At 44.3% G+C, this 25639-nt stretch overlaps 1 protein-coding gene across 9 annotated transcripts in view; it reads left to right on the plus strand.

The window, feature by feature from the left end:
* Positions 1 to 25494, plus strand: part of SLC2A11 (solute carrier family 2 member 11) — a 79520-nt gene extending 54026 nt beyond the window's left edge. For 3 of the 9 annotated variants that reach the window (XM_085860078.1, XM_085860082.1, XM_085860085.1), the window contains 4 exons: positions 1599 to 1674; positions 11908 to 12035; positions 21716 to 21862; positions 24624 to 25494. In XM_085860078.1, coding sequence (XP_085716204.1) covers positions 1599 to 1674; positions 11908 to 12035; positions 21716 to 21862; positions 24624 to 24713 — 441 coding nt within the window. In that variant the 3' untranslated portion in view covers positions 24714 to 25494. Of the gene's footprint in view, positions 1 to 1598; positions 1675 to 3951; positions 4896 to 10005; positions 10084 to 11907; positions 12038 to 12145; positions 12304 to 21715; positions 24573 to 24623 lie in introns of those variants that run through there. The other 6 variants (XR_015052489.1, XM_085860081.1, XM_085860084.1 and 3 more) reach the window with 6 other exon arrangements.
* Positions 25495 to 25639: the final 145 nt, after the last annotated feature.

Genomic DNA, 25639 nt, shown 5'->3' on the forward strand with positions numbered 1-25639 from the left:
ATGTCAATTTGTACTTTTATTTTCAGAAATGACGTGCTGTGATATTAAAAGAAAAAGGTAAATTACACCGCTAGGGACTGCATCGTCATGGCTTACAAACATCGGTTCATAAGGAACTGCTGGCTTTGCAAGCGATTAGCGATGTATGGGGGGGGGGTCAGTAGCCTGCATACAGAGGGGGTGGATGGTTTTGAAACCCGGAAGTAGAGCGTACGTACTTTATGAACTGCCCCTATTCCAGTCTGGCACAGAGTTACTTTCGACCTCTGGCAGAGATGACCGGCACTCTCGCTCGGGGGTATTTTATGTTTTCTCTTCTCTTCTCTTCTCTTCTCTTCTCTTCTCTTCTCTTCTCTTCTCTTCTCTTCTCTTCTCTTCTCTTCTCTTCTCTTCTCTTCTCTTCTCTTCTCTTCTCTTTGTGTTTTTCCCTGTGATGACATTGCGAAAAGGCCAAATACATTGTCGTGAATTGAATAATTGGCCATTAAAACTAAATTGTGAATAATCGTAATTGCGATATGCGAACTTCCGGGCCACAGACGTACTGGCACGCGAGAGCGAAGGAACCTGTGTGGTTGTTGTTTCTGGCTTGAGGTTTGAAAGTTTTTTTTGTTTGTTTTTTTTTGCACGTACAGCCACGCACGTACGGGCACGTACTAGTCTATTTGTAATTCCAGCAATCTCTGTCTGTGTCTGCGTGTCTGTGTGTCTGTGTGTCTGCGACCGCTGTTTCTCGACAACCACTGGTCCGATCTCATTGAAACTTGCCAGGTATATTTCTGGGGCCCTGTGGATGTGCCTTTTCAAGGTTTGATATTAATCGGACAACTGGTTCCCAAGTTATGGCCATTTATTTACCAAACCAATGACAGGACACGGTGCTATGACGTCTCGATTAACTTCACAATTCTTCTCCCTTTTATTATTATTATTTTTTTTTGCACGTACGGGCACACATGTACGGGCAAGCGAGAGCGAAGGAACGGCCTGTGTACTGGTTGTTTCTGGCACGCGGTTTGAAAGTTTTTTTTTTCCACGCACGTACGGGCCCACACTAGTATTTGACAAAACCAATCAGAAGCCATAGAAACAAGAAGAAGAAGAATCCCCCTTGTATTACCAACCGACACTGACTGTGTAAGAAACATTTTGGTTTGGGTTTGGGTTAGGGTTCGGGTTTGGGTTAGGGTTAGGGTTCGGGTTTGGGTTTGGGTTCGAGTTTGGGTTAGGGTTTGGGTTCGGGTTCGGGTTTGGGTTCGGGTTAGGGTTCGGGTTTGGGTTAGGGTTCGGGTTCGGGTTTGGGTTAGGGTTAGGGTTCGGGTTTGGGTTTGGGTTCGAGTTTGGGTTAGGGTTCGGGTTCGGGTTAGATAGAAAAAGAAAAATTTCCATTATCAATATCGATCAGTAAGTGGTGAGAGCCTCTTCTTCTTCTTTCCACCTGACTTGCAATAGTTCTTGTCAAATCAAAGCAAACCGGACGGAGGGTAACCTTTCGACCATTCGGTGAGGCTTGCTGAAGGTGCGTGTCCACTGAAGGCAAGGTTCTGCAAATGTTCTGTTTTAACCATTTATTTGCTTTCTCATCTTCTCTTTTTCAGGAACATGTGTATTGGATGCCCTTCCTCAGTGCATCATGTGTCTTTGCCTGCATCCTTAGCTTTGGCATTGGCCCAGGTGAGGGTGCCATCTGTTGGCTTTTAATTCTCATTTTTACACAACTTGCAATGCCGTGGCATACTTCCAAGGTTAAGTAAACCGTTCTGGATTTGTCTTTCTTGCTATCGATTGTTCTCCATGTTCTGTTGGTTTATTTTCTTATTCGTATCATGTGGCTTTCGCCGTGTCTTTGCATGCCTACTTGGTTATTCGATCATGCGCATCCACCTCGGTTCGTTAGGCTTTCCACGTGTTCAACATGCCTACTTTCTCATTCATTCACTCCTTGCTAAATTGTATTCATTCCTCGTCCCCTTTCATTTGGCTCATATATGTTGTTATTGTTGTTGTTGTTGGTGTTTTACCCTGCCTCAAAACCTTTCCTTCCTTCTTTCTTCCTTCTCTAAACAACCACAAAATAGTCATTCACAATTCCATTCATTCTGATGTCATTCCTCAAGTCATTCAGGCCAAAGCTGTGATTTCCTCATCTTTCCTTTTCTCTCCCTCTCCTTTCTCTCTGTTGGTTTGGTACAAATCCGTTAAATAACATATTTTATATTCGTTATTCTTTTTTCTCACCAGTGGAAGCAACTTCCTTTGTCGTTTCAATCTCATCTTTCCCTCTAGTGCATCAAGACACCTGTTCACCACAGTTTCAAATCACCCCCATCCATACCCATGTACCCATGATCTTTTATGCCCCTCATTAACCCTCCACAACTTCACCTCTTTTTGTGTTTGCAGGTTTTTGGGTTGCCTCCTCACCCCCCCCCCTGCTGCTCCCTCCCCTTCCTCTTCAACATGTTTTATTTATTTATTTTTGTTCATTTCTGCTTCTTCACCAGTTTGTATCCAGCTTGTTCATTCTGTGTCCTTCTCTCCCTCCACTTTCTCTCATTCTTCCCAGTGTCCTCTTTTATTCCAATCTCCCTCCATTTTATCCCTATACCCTGCTGTTGGTGTGCTCTTTTTTTGTTTCTGTAAATATCATGGGTTATAGTAGTACTCCATATATGGGGAAAAAATGTCCGCCCATTCAAATGTATACACAATGGTATGCTTATAAACTACTAAAGAATGAGGTCATAAGCATTTAATAGCCATACCTTTTATTCTCGAGCGTTTTCTCAACTATCAAGACTGAAAAAGACGCTAAAATACAAAGTTAAAGTACCACATCGAGAGAGCGCTAAATTGCCAATTTGTATTTCTCCTTCTTCTTCCCCTCTCAAAACAATGTAAAACTGTAGCCTGACCTACCTCAACAACTGTTGAAGCTATGATGGTGATTCCAATGCTAGGAAGTTGCTCTGTCTCTGGGGTAGGGCAAGCAACCCAAGATTTAAATATTGATAAAACATTAATCGTTTTATTAGGAAAAGAAATGGAACATAAATGTGGATTCAAACAAACCAGCCCAGGATCGTGAGCGGGGAAAATGGCTAGTGGACAGAACCATTTTAAAAGTGATACATATCCAAACCATCAACAAAATCAAGTGAAACAAGTATGAAAACAATTTAATAACAGCGATGGATTTAATCCATCCCAAAATAACAAAATATATACAGCATTGAAAACAAAATCTTCTTCTTCTTTTGGGTGCTCCTGTTTGGGGTCGCCACAGCGGATCATCCGTCTCCATTTCGTTCTGTCCTCGACATCTTCCATTGTCACACCAACCACCCGCATGTCCACCCTCACCACATCCATAAACCTCCTCTTTGGCCTTCCTCTTCTTCTCCTACCTGGCAACTCCATCCTCAGCATCCTTCTCCCGATATACCCCACATCCCTTCTGTGCACATATCCAAACTATCTCAATCGCACCTCTCTCACTTTGTCTCCAAACCGTCCTACCTGCGCTGTCCCTCTAATATACTCATTTCTAATCCTGTCCATCCTCGTCACTCCCATCGAGAATCTCAGCATCTTTAACTCTGTCACCTCCAGCTCTGCCTCCTGTCTTTTTGTCAGTGCCACCGCCTCCAAACCATACGACATAGCTGGTCTCACTACCATCTTGTATACTTTCCCTTTCACTCTTGCAGATACCCTTCCATCACAAATCACTCCTGAAATTCTTCTCCACCCACTCCATCCTGCCTGTACTCTCTTCTTCACTTCTCCACCACACACTCCGTTACTTTGTACAGTTGATCCAAAGTATTTAAACCCATCCACCTTCACCACCTCAACTCCTTGCAACCGCACCATTCCGCCACCCTCCCTCTCATTTACGCACATGTACTCTGTCTTACTCCTACTGACTTTCATTCCCCTTCTCTCCAGTGCGTACCTCCACCTCTCTAGGCTCACCTCAGCCTGCTCCCAACTCTCACTACAGATCACGATGTCATCCACGAACATCATAGTCCATGGAGACTCATGTCTGATCTCGTCCGTCAACCTGCCCATCACCATTGCAAACAGGAAAGGGCTCAGAGCCGATACTTGATGCAATCCCACCTCAACCTTAAACCGGTCCGTCATTCCAACCACACACCTCACCGCTGTCACACTGTCCTCATACATATCCTGCACCACCCTCACATACTTCTCTACCACTCCCGACTTCCTCATACAATACCACAACTCCTCTCTTGGCACCATCATAAGCTTTCTCTATAGTCCACAACAACACACAATGCAACTCCTTCTTGCCTTCCCTATACTCCTCCATCAACATTCTCAAAGCAAGCATCGCATCTGTCATTGTGGAAGAGAAAAATAATTATATTCATGTACTCTCAATTATAATTGTTTCTGGTGCTTTATAAATTTAATATTTATGCTATAGTCGAATTGGCTGTCAATTGTATTTCCCTTTTGTCTGGGTGTTGACCCCCAATCTTTAATGATAGGAGGGAAACCACGGGGTAACATCCCTGGGTCAGATTGTGGGAGAGTGTGTCAGAGTGGTGCTGAGGTGTCGTCCACCAGACGGCGGTCTCCTTGGGTTAACCTGAGGCGGTCCCTTCGGGTGGGTGCCTGGAATGTCCTATCCCTAAGAGAGGATGATCACCTGTCTCTGTTATCATCTGAGCTCAAGCGTTTGGACATCGGGATTGCAGCTCTCTCTGAGGTTCGGAGACCGGATTGCGGCGAGATAATGATGGGTGGTTACACCGACTATTGGTCTGGTCACTGTGATGGTTACCATACCCAAGGAGTTGCTGTAGCTGTGTCCAATAAGCTGACCCCAATGATAATTGAGGTAACACCGGTCAACGAGCGTATTATGAGATTAAGGATTCGTCACTCCTTAGGTGTCATTTCCCTGGTCTCTGTTTATGCTCTGACTGAGGCGAGTGATCTCACCGTGAAGGATGCATTCTACGCCACACTCGAGTCTGTGGTTGATCAGTGCATCAGACGAGATACACTTCTAGTCTTGGGGGATTTCAATGCATCGACTGGAACTGATAGGGATGGTTATGAGGTGTGTGTTGGTCCCCATGGGTCAGGAACTATGAACCAGAATAGCACTAATTTCCTTGACTTTGCAAGAAGTCATGGACTTATGGTGGCTGGTTCATGGTTTCAGCACCCACAAGCTCATCGCTGGACTTGGTATTCCAACGCTGGCGGTGTGGCAAAGGAGATTGACCATGTCCTCATTGACGGTCATTGGAGGATGATCCAGAACTGCAGGGTCTACCGGAGTGCTCAGTTCCGCAATACTGACCACAGGCTTGTTGTAGCAACTCTAAAGCTGCACCTTAAATCCTGGAGAATGGTACCATCCAAGCCTCGGCTGGATGTTGCCAAGCTCAGGGATGAGAGAGTAGCTGAGGAGTTTGCGAACAGGCTGAGTGGACAGGTGGGGGGTCTGGGTGCTTTGGGGGGTCCTGAAGAGTTGTGGAGCGCCTTCAAGACCACCGTCCTTGATGTTGCCGGTGGATGTCTTGGAGCTCACCGCAGGGCAAAGAAGAATTTTGTCTCTCAAGGGACACTGGATACCATTGACCAGAGTCGCAGGGCCAGGCTGAATGGCAGAACTGAGCTGTTCAGGGAGCTGAGGCGTAAAACTGTACGTGCACTGAGGGTGGAAAAGGAGGCCTATGTGCGAGGAATCTGTGAGGGGTCGAGCATCACCTGTGGACAGGTGATTCTCGTCCCGCTTACAGGGGAATTCGCGCATTACGTTCATCCAAGCCCATCCCTCGGAGCACTGCAGTTCGAGCAGAGTGGTGGGCTCTTGACAGAGGAGTCTGAAGTGAAGGCCCGCTGGGCCGGTTACTTTGAGGGGTTGTACCAGGCTGATCCCCCAGCTGTCGAGTTAGACGTCAAGGGTGTTACAATCCCTGCTGCTGACCCTCGAATCAACTGTGGTCCACCTTCGCTTGTGGAAACACGGGCTGCGGTGAACCAGTTGAAACGGGGCAAAGCTCCAGGGATCTGTGGCATCCATGCCGAACTTCTCAAGGCTGGTGGAAATGCTGCACTCGTGTCGTTGCATGCAGTTTTGTGCTCTGCCTGGAACACAGGCATCATCCCAACTGACTAGAAGAGGGGCGTTGTTGTCCCTCTCTGGAAAGGGAAGGGTGATCGCCAAGACTGCAACAACTACCGAGGGATGACACTGCTCTCAGTGCCGGGCAAGGTCTTTGCTCGGATAATTCTTGATAGGGTTCGCCACCATCTGCTTGAGCACCAGCGTCCAGAGCAGTCTGGCTTTACACCAGAGGTCAACGATTGACCGTATCCTTGCCCTTCGTGTCCTCACCGAACGCAGACGAGAGTTTCGGCAGGGGCTGCTTGCAGCCTATGTTGATCTCTGTAAAGCGTTCGATTCAGTGAATCGGGATGTCCTCTGGAGGATTCTTGGTCTTCGTGGGGTGCCACCAAAACTGATCGATCTGATGTCTGAACTCTACTCTGGTACTGAGAGTGCTGTGAAGTGTGGTGGTACCACCTCTGACTTATTTCCAGTTGTTACTGGAGTTCGTCAGGGATGTGTACTTGCCCCCACACTTTTCAGCACTTGTATGGACTGGATTTTAGGGAGGATGTCGGAGAGATCAAGTTGCGGTGCATCGTTTGGGAATGTCAAGATCTCGGAGCTTGATTTTGCAGATGATGCAGTCATCTTTGCGGAGACTTTAGACATCCTTTTGGGGGCCCTCGAGGTGCTGAATGAGGAGTCGAAGCCGCTGGGATTACGGGTTTCTTGGGTCAAAACTAAGATCCAGGCTTTCGGTGACATCTTGGATGCTGCTGTCCTGTCTGTGTCTGTTTGTGGTGAGGATGTTGAGGTCATGGAGAGATTCACTTACCTTGGCAGTGATATTCATGTCTCTTCTGGCTGCGAGTCAGAGGTCAATAGACATCTGGGTCGGGCCTGGGGAGTCATGGATTCACTGGATCATGGGGTGTGGCGCTGCCGGTACCTGTGTGGGAGGACGAAAGTCCGAGTCTTCAGGTCCTTGCTACTTCCAGTCTTGCTCTTTGGGTGCGAGACTTGGACTCTGACCAAGGATCTGAGACGGAGACTTAATTCCTTTGGTACCAGGTGTCTTCGGAGAATCCTTGGCTATCGCTGGTCGGATTTTGTGTCCAACGAGCGGTTGCTGAGAGAGACTCGGATGAGATTTGTTACCTGCATAGTCCGTGAGCGTCAGTTGCGGCTGTATGGACATGTGGCTCGTTTTCCTGACGCTGATCCTGCTCACCAGATTCTCTCAGCGAGGGAGTCTCATGAGTGGAGGAGGCCAGTGGGCCGACCACGTGCCTCATGGTTGCAGCAGGTTGACCATCATCTTAAGGAGATGGGGATGGGCCTGGCATCTGCCTGGGGGATGGCCAGACGGAGGCCCCTGGAGTACCGGCGGAAAGTGGACGCAGCGACGCGCTGTTCTGGCACATGCTCCCATACCTGACCTTACCTGGGTGTTGATGGGGAGGGGGGGGGGAATTTCTTGCTGTGTTACAAGGTGGCCTGGTCAATGGCACTGCAACTTTTGCCATGATTATGTCATTCTCTTTCACCCAGTGGACACGTATTGCAGTTTGAGTTATTTTGCCGAATGCTTATAAGACCCATGTACTCACTGTCTTTTATATACACAACTCCTTATATTCATTTCTTTGAAAGACTTATAACTTACGGTCTTATCCTGTACTCCTTTTGGTTGTCTGCTTTTTAGTATTTTGTCTGATTCTCACCAAAGCCAGCTGAAAGTCACCATGTTCTCTCTCCCTTTGACTCTCCCAGTCCTCTCCACTCCCACAAAAGCATATAAATGTCAGAAAATGTAAACTTAGCTTAGTGCAAATCATTGGGATGTTTACATCTCAGTACTTTGGACTACGTGGTACCATGAAATAAATGTTCTCTGATCAAATGTGCTTTTCGTTGTGGACAGTGAATTAATTGTTTCTTACAGATTGAGTCACAGGATTTACACCAAGTCGGTTAATCGGACAAATCAGAAAATTCCACAACAGCACCCTGTCATAAGCTTTCTCTAAATCCACAACAAACACACAATGTAACTCCTTCTTGCCTTCCCTATACTTCTCCATCAACACTCTCAAAGCAAACATCGCATCTGTCGTGTTCTTTCCTGACATAAAACCATATTGCTGCTCACAAATCATCACTTCTCCTCTCAACCTAACTTCCACTACTCTTTCCCATAACTTCATGGTGTGGCTTATCAACTTTATACCTCTGTAGTGGCCACAGCTCTGCACATCACCCTTATTCTTAAAAATCGGTACCAGTACACTTAATCTCCACTCCTCAGGCATCCTGTCACTTTCCAAGATTTGATTAAACAATCTGGTTAAAAACTCCACTGCCATCTCTCCTAAATATTTCCATGCCTCCACTGGTATATCATCTGGGCCAACCGCCTATCCACTCTTCATCCTCTTCATAGCAGTCCTCACTTCATCCTTACTAATCCACCGCACTTCCTGATTCACTATCTCCACCTCTTCCAACCTTCTCTCTCTCTCATTTTCTTCATTCATCAGCTCCTCAAAGTACTCCGTCCACCTTCTCAACACACTCTCCTCGCTCGTCAGCACATTCCCATTTGCGTCCTTTATCACCCTAACCTGCAGCACATCCTTCCCAGCTCAGTCCCTCTGTCTGGTCAATCGGTACAAATCCTTTTCCCCTTCCTTTGTATCCAACTTCTCATACAGCTCGCCATATGCCTTTTCCTTAGCCTTAGCCACCTCTCTCTTCACTTTGCGCCACAACTCCTTGTACTCCTGTCTACTTTCTTCATCTCTCTGGCGATCCCAATTCTTTTTCGCCAACCTCTTCCACCTTATACTTTCCTGTACTTCCTCGTTCCACCACCAAGTCTCCTTATCTTCTTTCCTCCATCCAGATGCCACACCAAGTACCTTCCCAGCTATCTCCCTCACCACTTCTGCTGCCGTTGCCCAATCATCCCACCCCTCTTTACCACCATCCAACACCTGTCTCACCTCCTCCCTAAATTCCACGCAACAGTCTTCCTCCTTCAACTTCCACCATCTGGTCCTTGGTTCAGCTCTCACTCTCTTCCTCAACCTCACCACCACAATCATCCTACAAAGCACCATCCAATGCTGTCTTGCTACACTTTCCCCTGCCACCACCTTTCAGTCTCTAATCTCTTTCAGGTTGCATCTCCTGCTTAAGACGTAGTCCACCTGTGTGCCTCTTCCTCCACTCTTATACGTCACCCTGTTTTCCTCCTTCTTCTTAAAATACGTATTTACCACTGCCATTTCCATTCTTTTTGCAAAATCCACCACCATCTGCTCTTCCACCTTCCTTTCGTTGACACCGTACCTACCCATCACCTCCTCATCATCTCTATTCCCTTTCCCTACATGCCCATTCAAAATCTGCTCCAATCACCACTCTTTCTTCCTTGGATACACTCTCTACAACTTCATCTAACTCACTCCAGAAATCTTTCTCCTCCATCTCACACCCCACTTGCGGGGCATATGCACTGATGACATTCATCATCACCCCTTCAATTCCCAACTTCACACTCATCACTCGGTCAGACACTCTCCTCACCTCCAATACGCTCTTGACATAATCTTCCTTCAGGATTACCCCGACACCATTTCTCCTCCCATCCACACCATGGTAGAACAGTTTGAAACCACCTCAAATGCTCCGAGCCTTACTCCCCATCCACTTGGTCTCTTGTACACACAGTATGTCCACCTTTCTACTCCCCATCATATCAGCCAACTCTCGCCCTTTGCCAGTCATCGTACCAACATTCGAAGTTCTAACTCTCACCTCCACCCTTCTCCCCTTCCTTCTCTCCCACTGCCTCTGGACACGCCTTCCCCCTCTCCTTCTTCGACTTCGCCCAGCAGTAACACAGTTTCCACCGGTACCCTGCTGGCCAACAGTACCGGTGGGGGTCGTTGGTAACCCAGGCCTTGACTGATCCGGTATGGAAATCCGGTTTATGATCCGCATATTGATTTGCCACAGGTTTTACGCCGGATGCCCTTCCTGACTCAACCATCCTCATTTATCCTTGCTTGGGACCGGCGCTGAGAGTGCACTAACTTGTGCAACCACAGTGGCTGGGATAAAGCATTGAAAACAAATAGAATGCTCATAACCCGTGAAAAGTGTCGCTGTCGTGAGCTCGAGGTCATGTGACCACGCCATTTTCATGTTAGCATCACTTGGCTGCCTCGCGCCGTGGATCGAGGTGGTTTTGAACACGTCCCAGATTGAAAAAGTCAGATAAATGTTAAAATGACTTTTTGTGCGGCAATAAACTGCTCCAATCTATGATGGGAGGGTTGTAGAAAGACGTTTCACAGGTATTCTTATACGTTGATGAACAGGAACGGTGTCGTTTTACTCTGAAATATCACTGCAGTATCATAGCTTCTCATTTGGCATTCATCAGGTGAACCCTGTTGGTAAATCAAGCTGTTTGTTCGTTGCAAATTGGTTTATAACATTTTTATCTTGCCAAAACGAAGTTTTTGCAAGATATGTTAATCAGTTTGTATGTTTTTTTATTTTTTTTGTTTGTTTGTTTGTCTGTAATCACGTATAAAAAATTCTGCAGAGCACAGTTATCATTGGAAATTTTTGTAACTTCGCATATCAGAGGCCTATAGAGGTCCCTTTCAGCGCGTAAAATTTTGAAGGTCAAGGTCAAAGGTCAAGGTCACTTTGTCGCAAATCAGGGGAGTCGACAAAACCCTTATTTTTTGAGTAATTTTGATTGGATCGTCTTCAAACTTCATGGGAATATAGTTCATGGTCTGGCGCTCAGCTTATTAATTTTTGGTGGCGATTGGCCTTGACCTTCATGGTTAGCGCCTCAGGTCAAACATATTTGACCCCAAGGTCAAATTTTCAAGTTTTAGGAACCATATCGTGTAGAACCTCAAATTGAACACCTCGATGAGTGCTTTCTAGATATGTCAAGCTTGAGACATTATGACGTCATTTGGTGACGTTATGAGGCAAAAGCATATTTTTCATGGTTACTCTGTAGAATGATTCTCATCGGAATCTCTCGTAGGCAGATATTCCTCAAGGAGTCGCTCCTGGTGGATAGCAGCTCTGTTCACCATTATGACATCATTTGGTGATGTGATGAGGCAAACGCATATTTTTCATGGTTACTCTGTAGAACGATTCTCATCGGAATCTCTCGTAGGCAGATATTCCTCAAGGAGTTGCTCCTGGTGGATAGCAGCTCTGTTCACCTCAGTGTGACCTTAAAGAAGTCACACGTGGTCACCCTTTGGCAAGATATGGGTCACCCCTGCGGGTGACAGTTTTTATTTTTTATGTTGGGCGGATTAACAGGGGAGGCTTAACAAGTGCATTTATGTTAACGGCCACCATTAATCCCACCAAGTCTTTCACGAACCGGCTGGTGCTGGTGATAACTAGACAGCTTAGAGGCGGTTGTGCGACGGGACGTCCAGTTTAACGTCAATTCGAGGGAAGGCACACACATTGATTAATCATCCTGCATGTTGTTCCATCACAATCCTGCAACAAAAGTAAAATGTCAAAAGATGTGATGATATATATAATCCATTAGGATTGTGGTGTTGTATTGTGGAATCATTATGTGGTGTCATTCCTCCCTAGTTTGGTTGTTTATTTTTTGAGATTTCATCCCTCTGTTTTTACTTTTTTAATGTTTTTTTTTGTTGTTATGAATATTAACAGAGTTCTCATCGAAAAGATCAGATGATTGTCATAATCACAGCTATTGTCGATTTGGTTTTCAGGGTGTATTACGTCAATGCTTCCAGCCGAGTTCTTCACACAGGAGGCTCGGTCTGGGGCCTACACCTTGTATGGCATGAGCAACTGGTCTTTCCTATTTATCATTGGCATGGTGTTCCCCTTCATGGTGGTAAGAAAACCAGTTTAATTACACCAAACAGCATGCTTCTACCAAACTTGTTTGGTAATGGGACTTTTCAGTGTGGATTTTATTTAATTGTTTTGTGATTGCATTTTCAGGTCTCATTTCAGTGCCCGTAACAATTTGCCCTGAAGGATTTTTAGAGGCAACGAGACGACCCGTGAACCCGTTGGGTTCCCGTTGTGACAGCGGTTGATGAAAAAAAAATCATTTCAAGAAAAACAAAAAGATAGCTCCAGTGAACTATACCGCTGAGGTTGTTTTCATTGATCAAATACTCCCAAAGAGTACTTAACTGAATCGGGAATTGATTTTTTAATAATTTTTTTCGTTGCCCGATTTGAACGAAACTTGATAAGTGCACACCGCAGGATAATGGTAAGTAAGGTGGGCTGAAAATTTTTGCGCTATCGTGTACCATTTTGGCTGTATTTCGGGAACATATATTCATACATACATACATACATACATATATACAAGATGAGAGCTTTAGTAATATATAGATGACAACACATGGACTTGCATCACATATTGACCATTCATGAGCGAGCTTAGTTTTTATCGACAATTCTGCAGCAGCTTGGTAATTTTGATATAATATCAGGTTCCAGGATCAGAGAGTTGAAATCCTGGACTCAAGCCGGATTTGAACCTGGAACATCTGGAATGTCCACTGCATTATCCTGATAACAGACCACCATCAGACTTGCTTGAGACGCTTGTGACTCGAGGGAAAACGGTGGACAAGCGTGTTGGACAGGCCTCGGAGGCTATCTATCCCACAAGCAGGAGAAAGAGTTGAATTATTTACTTCTGCTATGTAGCAGACAGCTCTGAATAAAGAAATTTTATCCTTTGAATCCTTTGAACGAGGAAGCTGAAATTTGGGGACAAAAGCGAAGATGTGCTTTGGCAAAAATGGTAATTTAAAAGAAGGATAATGTACCAGGTTGGCCTTTTTGGCATTTCCATCTGAGCATTTATCTCTTTATGTTGGGATCCCCCTTTATATTCTGTTGATTTTCCTTGCCTACCGGCTATTGTTATTGTAATTCATGTGGAAATACTCGCGTCTCCTAATGTTCTTGTCCTGCATGTGATTTATGGACAAACTCTTCCATGGGCCTGATAATTAGTATAGTATGACCTCTCGTCATATTTATTTGAGCCTTAGCATAGAATCACTTTCAGATGCACAAATGGTAAATAAGCCATGCCAGATTTTTATTGTCCAATGGTTGTTGTTTGCTCCAAGTATCGTGAATCGTGTCGGGAATCCGTTCCCATGTCTTCTTGTCCATACTTGACCGCGTTTCATCGATTTAAAGTTTGTGATTTTCGAGGGCTCTAAGCTGTGTGCTTGTGAGTCTTCGGCCTTGCGCTTTATCCCCTTGCTTCTCTCTCTTTCTCTTTCCTCCTTTTTTCTGCTCGCCCCACACTCATTCTTCATCATCCTTCTCTCTTTTACAACCTAAAAATGCTCACAAGACAAAAATGATTTTAACCCCTCAACTCGTATGTTTTCATTTTCCCTCTTACTCCTTCCTCACTCATTCTTTCTCATCCTTCTCCATTTTATGACAAAACTAAAATGTTTCTTCTGCCTTTACTATCCTTCTCAAACCCCTCTCTTCCTTACAGCTTATTGCTCTTCTTTCCTCTCCACCCTGTTTGCTTCCTGGATTGCTTGCATCCCCGTGCCCCCATATCTCATTGTATTTTTGAAGCAATGCTTTTCTTCATGCTTTTATCCACCCTTCCATCCATCCTGGTCATGATGTCTGTCTTTGTTTTGCTGACCTTGGGATCTCCAAAAGAAACCCAGTTTGTAGCAAGTCTGATCCTGGGTCCATTAACCCCTTCATGTATGAACTCCCCCCCCCACCCCACACATCCTCTCTCCTCACCCAATTTATTCCACTATTTCCCCCCCCCCTCTGGCCCACATCCTGCCACTCTCCCAAGTCTACCCTCCTTCCCGAACAGACTGGGTTGTTCCAATGTCACAGATCTTTTCTTTCAAGTTGCCACTGCTGCTCTGGACATTGTGTGACTAACAGCATCTCTCCTCCCAACACCTCTGTGTTTCTGTCTATATTCCCTTTCACTTTGTCAGGCCTGACCCACAGTCCGGTGGTTGTGTTCCAGTGTATTTCGAAAACTATCCCATACAATCAATGTTCCAAGCTAACTCCTACCAACCCCGTTAAAGTGCAGCCACGTAATGCTTGTCTGTTGGTGTACCGTCCAGCTTATGATGAGGACTCCATGTCTCCCTCTATTTCCGATAACTTGAATAAACCTGTGACCATGCATACCAACTGCATGTTTTTCATCCACGGAAATTTCAACAGCCACAATACCAGCTATCTCTGTCGACTCTGCAACAAACCAGCGAGGCATATTGCAGTTGAGGCCTGTGATTCTGTGGGTCTAACCCAATCTGAAACCTTCCAATCCATGCCTTTGCAACTTAGAATTCCTCACTCCTGGGCTTGGTAAAGACCAACTTTCCACCCAATCTCTCCTGCTGCTCTTCTGCAACCACATAGCTCCTCAGACCCTGTTGTTTTTGTATACAGAGTCAAGGCTCGTCGAAGAGCTAGAATACCCAACAGATCCCTGAGATTGTTCCAAATTGTTAAAGTCGAAATCTCCCTGACCATTGTCAGGAACTACTATGGTATTGCAGTCTGGTTGTTCATTCGAGTAGAATCAAGGTAACGTTTATCAAGGTTTGCTAACAGTCGTGGGAAGTGGGGAGAAGCTGACATTTCAGGTGTTAACCCTTCATCAGAGCAAAAGAGATATTAACACCTGAAACAAGGGTCAACAATGTTCATTCTCCCATTTACTCCAATGTATAGTGCCAAAAACGATGGGACCATACCCCATAAATGTTCTGTTGGTTTTCATACACTGTTCTACCGGATCGCCGATGGAGATCGACACCAACCTTCACGAGCAAGTTGTTCATTCCTTGAAGTTGATTGGCATGGATTGCAAATTGCACTAACAAAATATTGGTCTTCTATCTCATCTCTGATAATTCCAGCAACACCTCCCCTTGTTAGACTCCCAAAACCCAGATTGACTGCTCACCTCCACTCCAATTGTTCTCTTTTATCCGTCTTTTGGAGCCACATTTCTGAAACAGAGCAATCCCACATCTCCCACTCCAGGGCTTCAAGGTGGCAATGCACCACTGACTCCTGTCATCCTCCATCTACTCATGATCTGTTTTTTTTTAATTTGTCCACATCCTCTGAACCCTCTCTTATCCAAACTCTCTTATCGTGTTTCTCTCTCTCTCTCTCTCTCTCTCTCTCTCTCTTTCTCTCTCTCTTTCTCTCTCTCTTTCTCTCTCTTTCTCTCTCTTTCTCTCTCTTTCTCTCTCTCTCTTTCTCTCTATCTCTTTCTTTCTTCCTGTCTCTCTGTCTCTCTGTCTCTCTGTCTCTCTGTCTCTCTGTCTCTCTGTCTCTCTGTCTCTCTGTCTCTCTGTCTCTCTGTCTCTCTGTCTCTCTGTCTTTCTCTCTTTCTCTCTCTCTTTCATTGTTAAGTCCACCTGTTGTTACACTGTGTTGTTGTTGTTGTACACCACTGCTTCTCAATTCTATATCCAGGCGATGCATTGTGTCATCACCGGGCAACGTAGGAAGGGAGTATTCAGCTTTTACTCCGTTTGCTTGTTTTCTTTCTTTCTTGCTTGTCCGAGCGATATTTCAGCCATCCATTGAACGAGGAAGCTTAAATTGGGGGAAAAAAGTGGATGTGCTTTTGCAAAAATCGTATTTTAATTTTTTTTTCATTCATCACTTAATTATTGTCGATTTATTAATTACTTCTTTATTTTCATTCTCATCTGGGCTATATCTCAGGCATGTTTTGAGTTAGGAAGCTGATACTTATAAACCGGCCGCTGGAGTGTATGGAGGTTTGAATTGCAGCTGATAAACTGGTCGCTAGGGTATATGGAGGTTTGAATAGTGGCTGTTAAAACGGCCACTAGGGTATATGGAGGTTTGAATAGTGGCTGTTAAAACGGCCACTAGGGTATATGGAGGTTTGAATTGCAACTGGTAAACTGGTCGCAAGGGTATATGGAGGTTTGAATAGTGGCTGTTAAACCGGCCACTCGGGTATATGGAGGTTTGAATAGTGGCTGTTAAAACGGCCACTAGGGTATATGGAGGTTTGAATAGTGGCTGTTAAAACGGCCACTAGGGTATATGGAGGTTTGAATTGCAGCTGGTAAACTGGTCGCAAGGGTACATGGAAGTTTGAATTGCAGCTGGTAAACTGGTCGCGAGGGTAATGGGAGGTTTCAATAGTGGCTGTTAAAACGGCCATGAGAGTATATGGAGGTTTGAATAGTGGCTGTTAAACCGGCCACTTGAGTACATGGAGGTTTGAATCGTGGCTGTTAAACTGGGCACAAGAGTACATGGAGGTTTGAATTGTGGCTGTTAAACTGGGCACAAGAGTACATGGAGGTTTGAATTGTGGCTGTTAAACTGGGCACAAGAGTACATGGAGGTTTGAATTGTGGCTGTTAAACTGGGCACAAGGGTATATGGAGGTTTGAATTGCAGCTGGTAAACTGGTCGCAAGGGTATATGGAGGTTTCAATAGTGGCTGTTAAAACGGCCACGAGAGTATATGGAGGTTTGAATAGTGTCTGTTAAACCGGCCACTTGAGTACATGGAGGTTTGAATCGTGGCTGTTAAACTGGGCACAAGAGTACATGGAGGTTTGAATTGTGGCTGTTAAACTGGGCACAAGAGTACATGGAGGTTTGAATTGTGGCTGTTAAACTGGGCACAAGAGTACATGGAGGTTTGAATTGTGGCTGTTAAACTGGGCACAAGGGTATATGGAGGTTTGAATTGCAGCTGGTAAACTGGTCGCAAGGGTATATGGAGGTTTCAATAGTGGCTGTTAAAACGGCCACGAGAGTATATGGAGGTTTGAATAGTGTCTGTTAAACCAGCCACTCGAGTACATGGAGGTTTGAATAGTGGCTGTTAAACTGGGCACAAGAGTACATGGAGGTTTGAATTGTGGCTGTTAAACTGGGCACAAGGGTATATGGAAGTTTGAATTGCAGCTGGTAAACTGGTCGCGAGGGTAATGGGAGGTTTCAATAGTGGCTGTTAAAACGGCCACGAGAGTATATGGAGGTTTGAATAGTGGCTGTTAAACCGGCCACTTGAGTACATGGAGGTTTGAATCGTGGCTGTTAAACTGGGCACAAGAGTACATGGAGGTTTGAATTGTGGCTGTTAAACTGGGCACAAGGGTATATGGAGGTTTGAATTGCAGCTGGTAAACTGGTCGCAAGGGTATATGGAGGTTTCAATAGTGGCTGTTAAAACGGCCACGAGGGTATATGGAGGTTTGAATAGTGTCTGTTAAACCAGCCACTCGAGTACATGGAGGTTTGAATAGTGGCTGTTAAACTGGGCACAAGAGTACATGGAGGTTTGAATTGTGGCTGTTAAACTGGGCACAAGGGTATATGGAAGTTTGAATTGCAGCTGGTAAACTGGTCGCGAGGGTAATGGGAGGTTTCAATAGTGGCTGTTAAAACGGCCACGAGAGTATATGGAGGTTTGAATAGTGGCTGTTAAACCGGCCACTTGAGTACATGGAGGTTTGAATAGTGGCTGTTAAACTGGGCACAAGGGTATATGGAGGTTTGAATTACAGCTGGAAAACTGGTCGCAAGGGTATATGGAGGTTTGAATAGTGGCTCTTAAAACGGCCACGAGGGTATATGGAGGTTTGAATAGTGGCTCTTAAAACGGCCACGAGGGTATATGGAGGTTTGAATAGTGGCTGTCAAAACGGCCACTAGAGTATATGGAGGTTTGAATAGTGGCTGTTAAAATGGCCACGAGGGTATATGGAGGTTTGAAAAGTGGCTGTTAAAACGGCCACAAGAGTACATGGAGGTTTGAATAGTGGCTGGTAAACTGTCCACTTGTGGATATGGAGGTTTGAATAGTGGCTGTAAAACCGGCCACTGGAGTAAATGGAGGTTTGAATAGTGCCTGTTAAACCGGCCACAAGAGTATATGGAGGTTTGAATAGTGGCTGGTAAACCGGCCATGAGAGTATATGGAGGTTTGAATCGTGGCTGGTAAACCGGTCACTGGAGTATATGGAGGTTTGAATAGTGGCTGTTAAACCGGCCACTTGAGTATATGGAGGTTTGAATAGTGGCTGGTAAACCGGCCGCTGGAGTGAATGGAGGTTTGAATTGCAGCTGGTAACCTGGTCGCGAGGGTATATGGAGGTTTGAATCGTGGCTGTTAAAACGGCCATTCGAGTATATGGAGGTTTGAATCGTGGCTGTTACAACGGCCACGAGAGAATATGGAGGCTTGAATAGTGGCTGTTACAACGGCCACTAGAGTATATGGGGGTTTGAATAGTGGCTGTTAAAAAGGCCACTAGGGTATATGGAGGTTTGAATAGTGACTGTGAAAACGGCCACAAGAGAATATGGAGGTTTGAATAGTGGCTGGTAAACTGTCCACTTGCGTATATGGAGGTTTCGATAGTGGCTGTTAAACCGGCCACTCGGGTATATGGAGGTTTGAATCGTGGCTTTTAAACCGGCCACTCGGGTATATGGAGGTTTGAAAAGTGGCTGTTTAAATGGCCACGAGAGTACATGGAGGTTGGAATAGTGGCTGTTAAAACGGCCACGAGAGTACATGCAGGTTTGGTTTGAATAGTGGCTGTTAAACCGGCCACGAGGGTATATGGAGGTTTGAATAGTGGCTGGTAAACTGTCCACTTGTGTATATGGAGGTTTGAATAGTGGCTGTTAAACCGGCCACGAGAGTACATGGAGGTTTGAATAGTGGCTGTTAAAACGGCCACAAGAGAATATGGAGGATTGAATAGTGGCTGTTAAAACGGCCACTCGTATATATGGAGGTTTCAATAGTGGCTGTTAAAACGGCCACGAGAGTATATGGAGGTTTGAATAGTGGCTGTTAAAACGGCCACGAGAGTACATGGAGGTTTGAATAGTGGCTGGTAAACTGTCCACTTGCGTAAATGGAGGTTTGAATAGTGGCTGTTAAAACGGCCACGAGAGTACATGGAGGTTTGAATAGTGGCTGGTAAACTGTCCACTTGCGTAAATGGAGGTTTGAATAGTGGCTGTTAAACCGGCCACTTGAATACTTGGAGGTTTGAATAGTGGCTGTTAAACCGGCCACTTGAATACTTGGAGGTCTGAATAGTGGCTGTTAAACCGGCCACGAGAGTAAAAAAAGGTTTGAATAGTGGCTGTTAAACTGGCCACTTGAATACTTGGAGGTTTGAATAGTGGCTGTTAAACCGGCCACAAGAGTATATGGAGGTTTGAATTGTGGCTGGAAAACCGGTCGCTGGAGTGTATGGAGGTTTGAATAGTGGCTGGTAAACCAGCCACGAGAGTATATGGAGGTTTTTATAGTGGCTGGTAAACCGGCCACGAGAGTATATGGAGGTTTGTATAGTGGCTGGTAAACCAGCCGCTGGAGTGTATGGAGGTTTGAATTGCAGCTGGTAAACTGGTCACGAGGGTATATGGAGGTTTGAATGGTGGCTGTTAAAACGGCCACTCGAGTAGATGGAGGATTGAATAGTGGCTGTTAAAATGGCTGCGAGAGTACATGGAGGTTTGAATAGTGGCTGTTACAACGGCCACTAGGGTGTATGGAGGTTTGAATTGTGGCTGTTAAACTGGCCACTCGGGTATATGGAGGTTTGAATCGTGGTTGTTAAATCGGCCACAAGAGAATATGGAGGATTGAATAGTGGCTGTTAAAATGGCCACGAGAGTATATGGAGGTTTGAATAGTGGCTGTTTAACCGGCGACGAGAGCTCATGGAGGTTTGAATGGTAGCTGTTAAAACGGCCACTTGGGTGGATGGAGGTTTGAATTGCAGCTGGTAAACTGGTCGTAACGGTATATGGAGGTTTCAATAGTGGTTGTGAAACCGGCCACGAGAGTACATGGAGGTTTGAATTGTGGCTGTCAAAACGGCCACAAGAGTATATGGAGGTTTGAATAGTGGCTGTTAAACCGTCTACTAGAGTACATGGAGGTTTGAATAGTGGCTGTTAAAACGGCCACAAGAGTATATGGAGGTTTGAATAGTGGCTGTTAAACCGGCCACTCGAGTACATGGAGGTTTGAATAGTGGCTGTTAAACCGGCCACTAGAGTACATCGAGGTTTGAATAGTGGCTGTTAAACCGGCCACTGGGGTACATGGAGGTTTGAATAGTGGCTGTGAAAACGGCCACGAGAGTATATGGAGGTTTGAATAGTGGCTGTTAACCCAGCCACTCGAGTATATGGAGGTTTGAATAGTGGCTGTTAAACCGTCTACTAGAGTACATGGAGGTTTGAATAGTGGCTGTTAAAACGGCCACAAGAGTATATGGAGGTTTGAATAGTGGCTGTTAAACCGGCCACTCGAGTACATCGAGGTTTGAATAGTGGCTGTTAAACCGGTCACTAGAGTACATGGAGGTTTGAATAGTGGCTGTTAAACCGGCCACTAGAGTACATGGAGGTTTGAATAGTGGCTGTTAAAACGGCCACTGGGGTATATGGAGGTTTGAATAGTGGCTGTTAAACCGGCCACTAGAGTACATGGAGGTTTGAATAGTGGCTGTGAAAACGGCCACGAGAATATATGGAGGTTTGAATAGTGGCTGTTAACCCAGCCACTCGAGTATATGGAGGTTTGAATAGTGGCTGTTAAAACGGCCACTGGGGTATATGGAGGTTTGAATAGTGGCTGTTAAACTGGCCAATCGAGTACATGGAGGTTTGAATGGTGGCTGTTACACCGGCCACGAGAGTATATGGAGGTTTGAATAGTGGTTGTTAACCCAGCCACTAGAGTATATGGAGGTTTGAATAGTGGCTGTTAAACTGGCCACTAGAGTACATGGAGGTTTGAATAGTGGCTGTTAAACCGGCCACGAGAGTATTTGGAGGATTGAATAGTGGCTGTTAAACCGGCCACTCGAGTAAATGGAGGTTTGAATAGTGGCTGTTAAACCGGCCACTTCGGTATATGGAGGTTTGAATAGTGGCTGGTAAACTGTCCACTTGCATATATGGAGGTTTGAATAGTGGCTGTTAAACTGGCCACAAGAGTATATGGAGGTTTGAATAGTGGCTGTTAACCCAGCCACTAGAGTATATGGAGGTTTGAATCATGGCTGTTAAACCGGCCACTTGAGTATTTGGAGGATTGAATAGTGGCTGTTAAACCGGCCACTCGAGTATATGGAGGTTTGAATTTAGTGGCTGTTAAACCGGCCACGAGAGTACATGGAGGATTAAATCGTGGCTGTTAAACCAGCCACTGGAGTATATGGAGGATTGAATAGTGGCTGTTAAACTGGCCACTTGAGTACATGGAGGTTTGAATCGTGGCTGTTAAACCGGCCACTCAGGTATATGGAGGTTTGAATAGTGGCTGTTAAAACGGTTGCTCGGGTTCAAAGGGAAAACAAACAAATTTCTCAAAAATATTATTCCATTTATATTATTCATTATTTCTTATAAACCAAAATCCAGGTCAATCTGAACCAGGCTCATGTAATATCAAGTTAACTTTTGTTGTTTTGCCTTTTTTTCACTCAGGAGGGACTCGGCCCTTTTTGCTTCATCTTTTTCCTCATCGACTGCGTGGCAACTGCAATTTTCATATTCTTCTTCATTCCGGAGACGAAGAACCACTCTTTCCTCGAAATTGCCTCCTATTTTCAGCGGCACAGCAGGAAGGCCAAGGTAGAGCCAGAAAACACAGAACTTTCCAGTGTGAATATCAGGAGGACTGAATTACATCACATGTGTCAATGATTCAGATCTCGCGCTCAAACTATCTTGTTGTCCTCCAACCCCATCCCCAATCTGACCCTTACCTTGATATTCACTATATTGCTTAAACCATTCTCAATGTCACATTCCAAATTATTTCCGACAACAAGGTTAAAGTTTTTATTTCTTTTTTTAAAGAATGGAAAGTTCTTATTGCATACCATGTTCATAAGAAACCTTTGGTTGGTGTGGTTCACTCACCTGTAATTTACACTTGATGACCACCTGCAATGCAGGTGAACTATCATCCTATTGAAGGTTTAGATAAGAACCAAATATCATGAAATTCAAAATTAGGGCTTTCACTGATTGGCTTCAATTTTTATCAAAGCTTTCTGAACAACATGATCACCTGTGACCTTGACTTGAACTTGTAAAGATCCTATGTACCCTGGTAGAACATCCGATGTGAACTTTGCAAACGCTTTTGCAGAATAGGAGATCACCATTATGTTCAGGTTCAGCAATGCAACATATTTGTTCACATGTATTGAAGTTTTTTAATTGAATCCTATTTCACTTTCACTCCAAAATGATCAACGGTGATTCATTTGAGGAGGAAAAGAGCAGCATGCTGAAAATGACTGCAGAACAAAGTCGATGTTCGACATTTTTAATGTGTGATGACTATTTTGCACTAAACGTATTACACAACAGAATTATCTTGCCTTACGAAGGCCCATTTATACTTGATGATACACGTGTGAAGATGGACACCAGAAAGGGAGTGGTATGGAGTTGAGCAATGTCCTCCAAACCCTTACTTTGCTGATGTGAACAAGCAATACCCTTCAACCATCAGGACTTGAAAGCACTTTATCAGTTATTGTATGATTTAGAACTCCATTGATTTTATTGTAAACCTTTAAAGAGCAGGTTTTGGGTCGCTGATGACTTCGCATGATTTGAAGGTTGTAATCACATTAATAATCGTTGTGCAATTATTTTCCTATATTTGAAACTCAAAATATGCTAAAATTAACTTTTGAGTCAAAACTTTTGTCAGTGATCCAAAAACAGACCTGAATTTACCGAAGATGCTATGACGTCACGTTCTCCGAAAACTTCGTGAACATTCAGAAACAGCGTGTGAACAATGGCGAGATGCGAATCAGAGAGTGATTTCTGCGGCGATGAAATTGAGTGTTTTCTTTCCGATATTGCCGAGGACGAGTCGAAGGATGATGGGAATTTATACTTACTATGGAGTTTCTGGCCCTGAGCCATATAAATTTGAGCCACTTGCAAGTGCCAGAAAACGGCCTATTTCGTGTACAAGTGGCAGGACTGACTGCCCAGCAGTTCACACTGACAGACTCCACCAGACAGATTGGTTTGTAGATTTTCATTTTCTTGTCCGATGCATAAAATAATGTAAAGTTTGATTCGTCTGTGACTTGATATCATCATTTTTAACCCTCGAGTCACTCAAGAGTCAGAAATAGAATGAATCAATAATGGACTCAAATATATTATACACCGTAGCCTTGGCATTGAAGTTTTTCTGACAGCTGAGCTTGACCCCAGCGAAAGTGAACAGTTAGAACAAACCCCAACGTTCAAGAGACTGTTGTGGCATATAAATACCAAAACATGTTTAGCCTCATTGGGAAATATTCTGCCAAATTTAGAAAAAATAGTGCAAAATTGATCAATTTTTTACAGTTGAAATGAAATAGCCAATTTGCTGATGCTGTTAAAAAAGTAATTTAATCAAAAATAAGTTGAATTTTTGAAAAAAAATTTCATGCTTGTGTTTTTCAGAAAGCTTATTTATGTGTTTTTCCATGTACTATTTAAGAATATATTTCAAGGTTTTTCTCACTTAAACTCAACAATTGATTCTGTGACAGAACAGTATCTGGAGAACTTGTCAATCAACAACAACTCATATTCACAGAGTGGTGATCAGATGTGTTATTACTTTGTTATCCTCGGCTATGAAATGGTTACCACAAATGACAAGTCTATCCAAAGGATCCTCTTTACCCGTTTTCTTTGAGGGAAAATTCGCCCGTTTTGTTTGTACAAATCTTATCCACTGCCGGCGAATGTTTGATTCTTTCGGGAATCGGTGGGAGTGATTACCCGTTTTCCAGCCATTTTCAAAAAACATGACGACACACATATGAGGCATGATGTAGAAATATCTTTGTTCTACAATAATTCAAAATAAAAAAGGATAATATAGACAGTTGCAAGCTCAAAAAAGCGAAAGAACGGCCCGCTGAACTGGCCACTTCTTCAATGAGCGAATGAGCATCCGCTTTGTTTTGGAGAACGTGACGTCACCAGCCATATATAGCATGCAAGCTGTTTTTTTCAACAGCCTCGAGAAATAACAACTTCGGAGTTAAATTTCATTAATTGTCCCAATAGTTAGGCAACCACAATAGTTTGCATCAAACGATTTAATGCACATATAATCATATTGATAAATTTTCAGAACATGTTTGGTGACCCGCAACCTGCTCTTTAATGAAAATACATCTGTTGAGAAAATATGCAATTTCCTGGAACTGCCTTCAGATGCATCGATTCTCATGTTGGGATTCATGAAACGAGCCATTTCTCATGCTTGAACTCAGGAAGTGTTTGATGATTAAATTCGAAGTCCGTGGAGGATGTTGTTGTTGATTTTTTTTGATTTTTTTTTTGCATTGCTTTACAGGCAGAAATTGTAATGGTACCTGGTAGGAGTGCATACCTCTACCAAGTTCAACAGTTTACGTTTTGTATGCCACAGATAAGCCAGATCTGAATCTGGGATTCTGCATTTGAGCAATGCCTGTATATGTTGTGAATGGTAATTCAGATGAAGAAGGGCCCGATCTATCCACTCATGCTGGACAGCTCTGACATACGTCGCACAATATTTTATCATCCTCTGTGTCGTATTTGAGCCACTGGAATTTGTCCTTCCATGCTGCCTTGGAACTTCCTTTGCCATCTCTTCTCATCATTAATTACTCTGTTTTATGCTGGGAATACTCACCAAAGGACCCCGTAACCGTAACCTCACTGGCAGAGACACCAGTCGAGCTTGCTGATGTGCCGGCCGAACATGAGGGCACGCTCCCTTCTCAACCTCGCACAACTTGTCTTCCTCCTGCGGCATCAGGAACACTGTCCTCTCCACTTTCTGTCCCACTCTCCATATTTTGTCTTTATGCAAGCATAAAGCTGAATTGAGAGAGAGTCGTTTCTGACTCATTCCTATGATTTATTTCAATTGATCTATCCTGACCCTAATTGGGTGTACTTTACTCTTGGGGTTGGGGGAGGGGGATGTGTCATGTGTATTTATTGATGTAATTGTAATTTTTAAATATCGTATCTCCCTGTAAGTTGACTTTCAGAAAAGTTTTATTCCACTGTTATTTTGATTAATTAACTTGAATAATTTACCATGGACCAATGGCCCATAAAGTATTTGCAGGTGCCTTCTGCTAACATGCTTTATTTTCACACCTGTCATCCATGGACTACCCCCAAAAGTTAACTTACATATTTGGAATAAATAAACGTTACCAGGAAACTGAGTAAGACCAAAATGAGAGAACTATATGAGGCCATGATTGTGTTTACATTACTGAACATCGCTCGGAGATGAGACTCCCAGAACACGTTATATGATCACCATCAAATGGAAGACCATACCATTCCATTGGGACCATACTCTGTACA

Source organism: Eptatretus burgeri, chromosome 16 (assembly GCF_056783735.1).
Source record: "Eptatretus burgeri isolate ZD-2024b chromosome 16, Ebu_testis_v1, whole genome shotgun sequence".
Taxonomy (NCBI): Eukaryota; Metazoa; Chordata; class Myxini; order Myxiniformes; family Myxinidae; genus Eptatretus; species Eptatretus burgeri.